The sequence below is a fragment of the Phascolarctos cinereus genome, unplaced genomic scaffold (assembly GCF_003287225.1).
Source record: "Phascolarctos cinereus isolate Bilbo 61053 unplaced genomic scaffold, phaCin_HiC Scaffold_3;HRSCAF=262, whole genome shotgun sequence".
NCBI classification, from domain to species: Eukaryota; Metazoa; Chordata; class Mammalia; order Diprotodontia; family Phascolarctidae; genus Phascolarctos; species Phascolarctos cinereus.
This window is the reverse complement of record NW_027555736.1, coordinates 67,880,799-67,891,561: the sequence shown is the minus strand read 5'-3', so window position 1 is coordinate 67,891,561 and position 10,763 is coordinate 67,880,799. Positions and strand designations below refer to the sequence as shown.

Here is a 10,763-nt window from a genome sequence, read left to right as displayed (position 1 = left end):
CGGTACAGTTGGGAGACATTAAATAAAAATAAGGGAGCAGTGGAAGCATAAGGAAAGAAGAGAAGAAAAATTTGAAAAACTGTTCATACATGTTTCATCTGTTGTGTAACAGAGTTAAAGTCATAGTGGTTACATTATTTTCCAAATAAACACACAAAATACAAATTATAACCAATCAGTGGTCAAGTCCACCAATAGGTCTTACTTAACAAACAGGTGTTTGCAGGTGAGCGTGTCATGCATTGTTGGGAAGTCCAGCAGGCATCATCAGGAATATGTGCATGTAATGACTTGTTTACAATACAATACTTTATGGTTACATGACTGCAATATTGTATCACCAGAATTTCAATGTGGGGGTGGGAACCCACAAATTTACAATGAATTATTGAACTTAAGATGTGTCATTAAAAAAAAACATTAAAAAAATTTTTTTTGAAATGACACAAATTTGAAAAAACATTAAAGGGTTAAAAAAGTAGACTTCGGGGGGGGGCACCGAGTAATTTTTTTAAAGGGGGCAGTAGGTCAAATAAGTCTGGGAATCCCTGGAATAGAGTATCAAGAAGAAGAAGGTGATTAACAATGTTAAAGGTAGCACAGAGTTCAAGAAAAATAAGGATTGAGAAAAGGCCATTGAATTTGGTGATTAAGAGATCGCTGGTAACTTTGGAGAAAACAGTTTCAGTTGAATAAGGAGGAAGAAAGCCAGGCTGCAGAGGGTTAAGAAGACAGTGGTAGGAAGGGAAGTAGAGAGGGCATTGATCACAGACGGCCTTCTCAAGATGTGGAGCCATGAAAGGGACAAGAGATATAGGACAATAGCTACTACTGCCTCTCCCATTAGAGTGAAATCTCCTTGAGGACTGGGATTGTTTTTTGCTTTTAAAAAAAATGTATATTTTATTTTCCCCCAATTACATGTGAAAACAATTTTTCTACATTTTTTTTAAGTTTGGAGTTCTGAATTCTCTTCCTCCCTCCCTCTTCTCCCCCCTTCTTGAGAAGGTAAGCAATCAGATATAGGTTATACATGTGCAATCATGTAAAATATTTCCATATTAGTCATTTTGTACAAGAAGACTCAAATTTTTTAAAATGGAAGAAAGAAGTGAAAAATAGCATGCTTCAGTCTATATTCAGACATCAGTTCTTTTTCTGGAAGTGGAAAGTATACTTTATCACTAGTCCTTTAGGATTGTCTTAGATCATTGTATTGCTGAAAATAGCTTCACAGTTCTTCATTGTACAATATTGCTATTACTGTGTACAACTTCCTCCTGGTTCTGCTCACTTCACTTTGCATCAGTTCATGTAAGTCTTTCCAGCTTTTTTCTGAAACCATCTTGCTCGCCAATTCTTACAGCACAATAATATTCCATCACAATCATATACTGCGGCTTGTTTAACCATTCCCCAATTGATGGGCATCCCTTTGATTTCTAATTCTTAGCCACTACAAAAAATGAGTTGCTATAAATATTAACTGTTTTTGTTTAAAAAGGAAATAGCCGCCAGCTTAGATTCTTAAAATCTAGCCACTGCTCAGATTCTTATAATCTAGCCAACAGCTCCCTAATGTTCAGACTGCTTAAGAGTCTGAGCAATATTACAGATGCTCTAATAAACCTTGTCTTTGGCTGAAAAAGAAATACAATTGGCCAACTGGGAAAAAAAAAAGCACATTGAAGAAAACAAGTTCCTAAAAAATACAATTGACCAACTAGAAAAAAGTACACTGAAGAAAACAAGTCCTTAAAAAATACAATTGGCCAACTGGGGAAAGAGGTACAAAATCTAACAGAAGAAAACAATTTGTTAAAAATTAGAATTGGACATATGGAACTAATGACTCTATGAGAAAGCAAGAATCAGTCAGACAAAAACAAAACAATGTAAAATAGATGAAAATTTAAAATACCTCAGGGGTAAAACAGCTAACCTAGAAAATTGATCCAGGAGAGACAATTTAAAAATTATTGGTCTACCTGAAAATCATGATGAAAAAAAAAAAAGAGCCTGGATAATATCTTTCAGGAAATCATAAAAGAAAACTGCCCTAGAACCAGAGGGTAAAATAGCCATAGAAAGAATGCACTGATCACCTCCTGAAAGAGATTCCAAATTGAAAATGCCAAGGAATATAGTAGCCAAATTCCAAAATTACCAGGTCAAAGAGAAAATACTGCAACCAGCCAGAAAGAAACAATTTAAATATCATGGAACCACAGTCAGGATTACACAGGACCTTGCAGCTTCTACATTAAAAGACCATAGGGTGTGGAATATTGATATTCCATAAGGCAAAGGAGCTTGGATTACAACCAAGGATCAACTACCCTGTGAAAATGAGCATGATCTTTCAGAGGAGGAGATTGATATTCAATGAAATAGGGGATTTCTAATCCTTCCTGATAAAATATGCCAGAGCTCAAGAGAAAAATTTGATCTTCAGATACAAGACTCAAGAGAGACATAAAAAGGTAAAAGGGACAGAAAGAAACAACATGTTGTTAATAAGGGCAAACTGTTTACATCCCTACAAGGGAAGATGACACTTGTAACCCTTGAGAACTGTATTGTTATTACACCATGTTCAAGGGATATACATAAAGGGGGTGGATAAGTTGACTTTGATGTAATGATAAAAAAAAATCAAGTGGGTTAAATGGATCCAAGTAAGTGGATCAATCTGCTCTAAGAAAATGTACTGAGAGAAAAGGAAAGGAGGAGGCAGACAAGGGTAAATTACATTATAGGAAAGACACAAAAACCTATGATAGCAGAGGGGAAGAAGGGAGGGATATGAGCATTGTTTGAACCTTAATCTCATCAGATTTGGCTCAAGAAGGGAATAACATAATCAGTTAGGTACTAATATTGATAAACTTAACTCTTCTCAGCAATACAAGGATCTAAGACATCTCTAAAGGCCTCATGATGAAAAATGCTATCCACATCCAAAGAAAGAACTATGGAGTTTGAATGCAGATTGAAGCATACTATTTGCTGTTTTTTTTCTTCCATTGTGTTTTGATTTGTCTTTCTGTTGGTTCCTCCTATTGGTTCTAATTCTTACTTACAACATCACTAATGTGAAAATATGTTTAATAGGAATGTATATGTATGGCCTATATCAGATTGTGCCCCATCTTGGGGAGGGTGGTGGGGAGAAAGGGGGAGAAAAATTTGAAACTCAAAAGCTTATGGAAGTGATTGTTGATAAATCAAAATAAATTAATTAAAAAAAAAAACAATAACCACCAGGATTTAGCACAGTGCCCACTACATAGTTAGAACTCAATAAAGTCTTACAGATCGATTGATTGGTTGATTTGGCCCTCCACTCCGAGTAGAGAAGGGAGAGAAGGGGAAAAAAAATAGTAGTGTCCATGTTGACTAAGCTACCATGGGCTTCTGACAGCTTATCTCTCACCTCCACACACCCCCAAGCTGGGGGAGAGAATGAAAATGAATAAAAATAGTAGGGAGTATGAGTGTTGCTATTCCCTCCTTCTTAACCTTCCACCCTAGAAGATTGGTTCAGCTAATTGCAACCTCTTGAAAGGGAACAATGTAATGCCATTCATAAATCTTTCCCTACAATAAACAACCAAAAACACCCACAACACTTATTTTTAGTCTTGATCTTCACTGGGCCTTAGTCAATACTCACATGTGAACTTTACCCCCCCACCCCCTAAATATAAATTTGTATATAGACTTCAGTAACAGGAAATAAACTCTTTACTCAAAAGGATGAAGGCGACACATGCACACGCCTCAGGCTTATCGTCATTTTCAGGTCATTGAAACCATAACTGGTCATTTGGGGCTCAGGGACTTAACCCAGAACCTCGTGTACAAAATGGAGAGGAAACATTGCATAACATTCCCTCCAGAAGCAGGGTGTCTCGCACGCCCCCCCACCCCCACCACATACCCGTACACACGCACAACCCTCCAAAGAACACAGTCTCCAAAGGGACAATTGAAGACCAACTTGACACAAAACAGATATTGTTCCTGAACAAATAGTAGCTCTAGGCTGATAAAATGGGAGGGGGGTTTTAAAGTTTATTTGTATTTTTTAAGTGTGTTTCGGGGCATGAAGCTTATTCATTGATGCTTGAATTCAACCTGATTTACACAAACTCTCAGAGGCTCCAGAGCCCAGTACTTTGAGCCCAGAGGTGTGGCAAAACCAAGTTTGTTTCTGTCCTCCTTGAATCTTATCCTCCTGTTCCCTCCACACATACACACCCCAAATTCAGGGACCTGGAAAACTCTGAGCATATGACATTCCCCGCCCCCCACCACATCCCAATCCTCTTCAGCTCAGAGCTGGCAAGGAAATGAGGAGGGAAAGAAAGAAAAAAAAAACTAATTAAGCAGCCGATAACCCCAAAGTGAAATGCGAATTCTTTACAGTATACAATGTTCTTCCCACAAGCCATTTGTGTTTGTCAGATGTTTATAGAATCATCATTAACTAAAACTAAGAGCTTTGGGAGATAAGAACCACTGAGGCAATTCAGATAAGTTACAAGTGTATGGCCAGCCCCGGCTGACAACTGATGAGAGATTGTGGTTAGAAAAGCCTGCGGAAACGGGATGTTCCAAGGCTATTCCTTCATTTTCTCTCCCTCCTCCAGGATCTAATCCATCAACTGTCTCAAGCTGGAGTAACCTGGGCTCCTTTTTCATCCTGTTGGCAGACAGGGCACACCCCCACCCCCAAAAAATGCCTTATTTTGCCTTGCTGGCTGGTCTGCTCGCTTTATCTTTCCTGGCCTGCTGTGGGAGAGGTAAGCCCTTAGAGAACTGGGAGAGGGTGCCTGCCGTGGAAAGCACCAATAAATTCTTCGGGGAGGCTATGAAGGGGGAGGATGACATGAGCTTTGATTTCAAAATGTTCCTGGAGAACATGAAGGTGGATTTCTTGCGGAGCCTGAATTTATCAGGGGTCCCTTCCCAAGACAGGACCAAAGTGGAGCCGCCTCAGTTCATGATTGATCTGTACAACAGATATACCACCGACAAATCGTCCACTCCAACATCCAACATAGTGAGAAGCTTCAGCATTGAAGGTATGGATAAATCTGGGGGAGGAAGGGTCTTTTTGATATCCCCTGTGTCTAGCTTAGCAGGGTGCTTGGACTATAAAAGGTACTTAATGAATGTGTGTGTTGATAAATTCATCAGTTCTATATTGCATGGGTCTTTGCCAATGATCCCTCGCTTTCTTCTGTACTTCCGAGTAACAAGCTGTTGGAGATGAAGACCTAGAGGTGTTAGTTTGGGGAGTTGCTCCTCTTTTTCCATATTATTTAATGGACTAGCCAATTTGTCAGTCCCTGGATTTCACATACTGGATTTTCAGGCTTTTAAAAATGATTGTTATTTCTATCCTGTCAATAGGTTTAGAAAAGAAAGTAAGACAGAAAAGGAAAGCTCTTTGAGAATTTCCTTGGTTCTGCCATCCCTCAGTCTCTAATTAAATAATCTATGGTTTCCTTTACACAAGAAGCTTATATGGTTTGATGACCAGCTGTAGTGGTAGCATACTGATTCACTAGCCAGAAGACTTGGGTTTTATTCCCACTTCTTTCACTAACCTGCTGTGCGACTTACACAACTTGCTTTGCCTCTAGGCTTCATTTTCCTCATCTACAAAAGTGAGTGGCTTATTATAGACAATCTTTAGAATACCATAGAGTTCTGATGTTCTATAAGCCTATGAAACTGAGAAACCAAGCAGTCAGGTAGATTGAGATTGTGTTAGCAACCACAGTAGGTCCCCTCAACCATCCCCAGCAATTAATTAGAATGAATGTGCAGGCATTGGTGCAGATGGTTTTGAAAGAATCAACAGACACAAAAACAGACTTATTGACTATGTAGAGGTGTTGTTGTTCAGTCAATTTTCCATCACATCCAACTTTTTATGACCCTATTTGGGGTTTTCTTAAAGTTTCCAGAAGTACAGCTTGGTTAATCAGAGGATTAACCTTTCTTTTCAGTAGAAATTTGCAAGAGGATGGATTTGTCCCCTAAATATTTGCTTGCCTTTTTTTGTTTGTTTGTTTGGGACCTGTGGTTTCATCAGTTTAGAAACTTCCACCAAAGCAGACTGACAACTCATCAGCAACTTAGGACCTGATTGTGAGCTCCTCAAGGGCTAAGATTGTCTTTTGCCTTTCTTTGAATCCCCAGTGCTTAGCATAGTGCCTGACACATAGTAGGGGCATAATAAATGTTTAATGACACACTTAAAAATATTTATTGCCTGAGAAAGGCTCCTGGCATACTTCAATGTTAAGTACTTGCCCATGGTAACACAATTAATGAATGTTAAAGGCAGAATTTCAACTCAGGTCTTCCTGACTTCCAGGCCAACCGCCCCCCTGTTGTCTAGACTCATTTGAAATGAATGTGGTGTGGGAATGACTTTGCGGTCATTTGCCATATGGTAGAACTCCATTGAAAGGCAAAGTGGTACAGTAGCCAGAAAACTAGCCTCTGAGTCAGAAAGACCCGGGTTCAAGTCCTGTCTGAAACATACATTGGCGAGGAGACCTTGGATAAGCTTGCTAAGACTATATAAGTTGCAGAAGTTGCCCGTCTGTACTGATAGAGGGAGCTTCCTCACTAAAAGTTTTTCTACATCAATTAAATCACAATTCCAGAACTGAAAAAGAATGTCAAGTATACCACAGGGTAAATCATATTCCTCAAGCCCAATTTAAGGAGGATGCTATAAAATAAATGGTGTTAGTTTTGTCCCCTGACACTGGTGTTATCGGGGGTTTCCCTGTATAGAAAGCAGTGACTGCATTATCATTACGGAAAGCCCTCTATTGCCATATTTCCAGATGCAAAGTGAAGTGGGGAATTAAAGAAATGATCTGGAGAATTTAAGCAAAATCTCCCTTTCCCCTACCCCAACAATGATAGTGGAGATCAAAGTATTTTTTTTTCTTTAAATCACCCTGATAATCCTCAACTTCAATTAAGAATATGTAGTCACTGCTGGTTGCTGAACCATTTCAGTCTCTGGATCAAGTTCTTTTCCTAACATTGGAATGTCACTTCCCCCTCCCACTCACCGCCCTTTAAAAAAAATTCTCAAGGTGTTCAATTTAAGGCTGGCAGCAATAAATCAGAGCTTTCTCAAAAGCCCATAGGAAAACAGGAATTCACTTCAGATTACTTCGAGCTCATTATGATACATCATCCTTCTACTTTCATTTGCAATGGTGATTTGAAATTACTGAATTTCTTTCACTTGAAGTTCTTTAAAAATACTTCATAAAGAAATGTTATGATTTCTATCTTCTGGAAAGGCAAACAATGGATCAAACATGTCATTATTTGGTGATGCCAAATCAACACTAAAATCTGGAATGCCTATGTAAACCAAGGGATTATCATTATTGTTATGATTATTGTTGTTATAGCTCACACCCTCACAGCCACTCTATGTGATAGGTATTATCTATATTTTACAAATGAAGAAATTGAGGCTCACAGAAGTGTCAGACCTTACCCAGTCACAGAGTTATTAAGTGGCAGACACAGAATTCAGATCAGGTCCTTTAATTCCAATGACAACGTTCTTCTCAACGCATCATTTTGCCTCTTACGTATTCAAATTACTCATGTATGTGTCATTTCCACCTTTCAGCAATCTGTAAGCTCCTTGAAGGCAAAAAAGCTGTCTTATTCTTCTTTGTAATTCTTTCATAGCATCAGACACAGGGCCCTGTATGTGATTAGTGAACAATAAATATTTGTGAAAGGGAGGGAGGAAGAAAAGGAAAAAAGAATGAAGAAAGGAAGGAAAGAAGGAAGGAAAGAAGGAAGGAAGGAAGGAAGGAAGGAAGGAAGGAAGGAAGGAAGGAAGGAAGGAAGGAAGGAAGGAAGGAAGGAAGGAAGGAAAAAGGGGGGGAGGGAAGAGATAACTCAATACAGCAGTAAGAATCTGAGACTATTAACCAAGAGACCTGAGTCTAGGTCCTGGCTTTGCTACTGCTAACTAACGTGATCTTAAGCAATTCACTTTATCCCTCTGGATCTCAGTTTCCTCAACTGCAAAATAAGAGGAGGGGAATGGCTGGACTAGATGAGTGCATTTAACTTTGGAGCTTTCAAGCAGGAAAACTGAATGAGCCAAGTAAAATAAATCAGGTCACCATATGTGTGTTTCCATTGCAGATGTTGTCTCTATGTCTTCGACAGACAGACATCTCTTCCAGAAGCACATCTTACTTTTCAACATCTCTATCCCAAGACATGAACAAATCACCAGGGCTGAGCTCCGGCTCTATATCTCATGTCAAAGCCACGCCAAATTGTCCCACGAACTGAAAGGCAACATTGCCATTTATGACATCCAAGGTGGAACAGACTTCTGGGAAGGCACAGAGGGGACCAAGTCTTTCCTTGTGTCCCAGGTCATCCAAGAAAGTGGATGGGAAACATTTGAGGTCTCCAGTGCAGTGAAACGATGGGTCAGGTCAGACCCAACAAAGAACAAAAACAAACTGGAAATCAGAGTGGAAAGTCACATGAAAGGATGTGAAAAACTAGACATCAGTGTCCCCCCAGAATCCAAAAACTTTCCCTTCTTTGTTGTATTCTCTGATGACCGCAGCAATGGGACAAAGGAAACCAAGATGGAGCTCAGAGAAATGATAGGTCATGAGCAAGAGAGCGTGCTCAAGAAATTGTCCAAGAATGTTAGTCCTCAGGAAGAGGAGGAAATGGAAGAAGAAATGGAGAATTTCTCCATCAGGAGACCATTTTCATCCAGAAACAAGAGAAGCACAACTCCCAATAACCACTGCCAAAGGAGCTCCCTTAGAGTCAACTTCAAGGATATTGGCTGGGACAATTGGATCATTGCCCCGAAGGAGTATGATGCATATGAATGTAAAGGAGTCTGCTTCTTCCCTCTCGCCGATGATGTGACTCCAACTAAGCATGCCATTGTTCAGACTTTAGTGCATCTCAAAAATCCCATGAAAGCTGGGAAAGCCTGCTGTGTGCCCACCAAACTGAACCCAATTTCTATCCTTTACAAAGATGATGTTGGAGTGCCCACTTTAAAATACCAATATGAAGGAATGAGTGTGGCAGAATGTGGATGTAGGTAGTACCCAATAGCCTGCCAAGCCAGGAAAGAAGAAAATATTGGCATACTGTTTAGGGTAGAAGGGGAGGGGAGGTATCAAAAGGCATACTCTTGTACAAAGCTATACACTGGTGCTGACTATGTTAACTGGAGTAGGCAATCTTGGAAAGGAGGAAAGAAAAAAATCTAAGACTCTAAAGATGTTACATGGAACTAGTTATTTGGAAGCACTACTACAATTGACCCTTTTAGCTATATGTCCAATATGAGTAAGGTTGGCCTTTGAAGCACCCAAAGGGGATCTTGGGGAAACAGAATTGGGTGAGGAGAATGTAAAAAAATCAGAGAAGTAGATGGAATAGGGGGGTGGGGAACGAGCAGGGAAGATGGTGGAAAAAAAGGAACACAAAGTCAAAGAGTTGAGTGTTAGCAGAAAATTATCTTAAGATTACTGGGTATGAGGAGTGCAGATGGATCCATAATGTATTATAATCCATGAAAATAAACATGAAAGGGAATAGAGAAGTAAGGAATGAAAGTTTCACATGGACAGCAGTGTTCCTAAGGAGGTCATCACCTTGATCTAGGGCACACTCCATGTCAGAAAACTGATTAACAGCTGCTGCTTTATGGAAAGATGACAGTTAAGAATGTATACGCCAAGAATGCAGAGTTACAATTCATTACCACCAGGCTCCACCAACACATCATTCAATTATGATTGAATGTGTAGATGCAGGCTGGATGGATCTGGCTACAAAGTGGATCAGGGGCATAAAGTACAGTGAGCTTCGTCTGCCACAGCTGTCTTCCCAACAGAGCCCTTCCAAGGATTTTAAAGCCCAAACTTTGCCACTGCCAGGGCACAAAGGGGACCAGGGGCAAATGGAGTCCATCAATTACTTTGGTTTCTCTGCTGGTCCACTACATAGTCAAAATAGATATTATTTGTTATCAAACAAATCCATTATTTCATACTCCTAAGGGGTAGCAGTGTTACATGTTATTGGATAGTATGTGGAGGATGGTTCAGCACAGAGACTCCAGTTCTTTTCAATTATTTATTCAACATAGTTGACCATGTATTTTCTTTGTGCATGAACTGGCTTTTTTCTTTCTAGTTTTCCTTTTGGAAGAATTTAAAGAGTAGTGAATGAATCAGGCTTTAATTCACTGAAATAAATGTGTGGGAGTTGGAGATGTCATGCTTTGGACATGGTTATCCAAGATGTACCTATTTTTACCTTCTTTATGACACGTACTTGAATGATAAGAAGCCCAGTCTTCCGTCAGTTAAGGTTCACTCTCCTCTGAGGAACTCTTGGCCTTATCTCGCCTTCCTGATAAAAAAAGAAGCTTTGCCTTATGCAGGCCATGCTCAGTATTTCTTCAAGCAATAGGCAGTGGAAATGCTAACATATGTCAACTTCCTTCCTGGGTTTCTTAAGGGCAGATGGCTTTTTTTTTTCCTGAACAGTCTTATTAGGAGAAAGTGAAATTGGAAAGTTTTACGTTTCATCAATTAGATCGGTCTACTTTTCTGACATTGGAATTAACTAAATGGACTGTCTGTCAGATTAGTTTGGGTAGAATCCCAAGGTGCTCTTAAGAATTCTGAGGTAGTCTG

General features: G+C 39.6%; 1 protein-coding gene across 1 annotated transcript; it reads left to right on the top strand.

Annotated features, from left to right (window-relative positions):
- Positions 1–4,548: 4,548 nt before the first annotated feature.
- GDF2 (growth differentiation factor 2) lies at positions 4,549–10,350 on the top strand. The gene is made up of 2 exons (XM_020996742.1): positions 4,549–5,090; positions 8,218–10,350. The coding sequence occupies exons 1-2, from the start codon at positions 4,745–4,747 to the stop codon at positions 9,156–9,158; spliced, it is 1,287 nt and encodes a 428-aa protein (XP_020852401.1). The 5' UTR covers positions 4,549–4,744; the 3' UTR covers positions 9,159–10,350.
- The last annotated feature ends 413 nt before the right edge of the window (positions 10,351–10,763 follow it).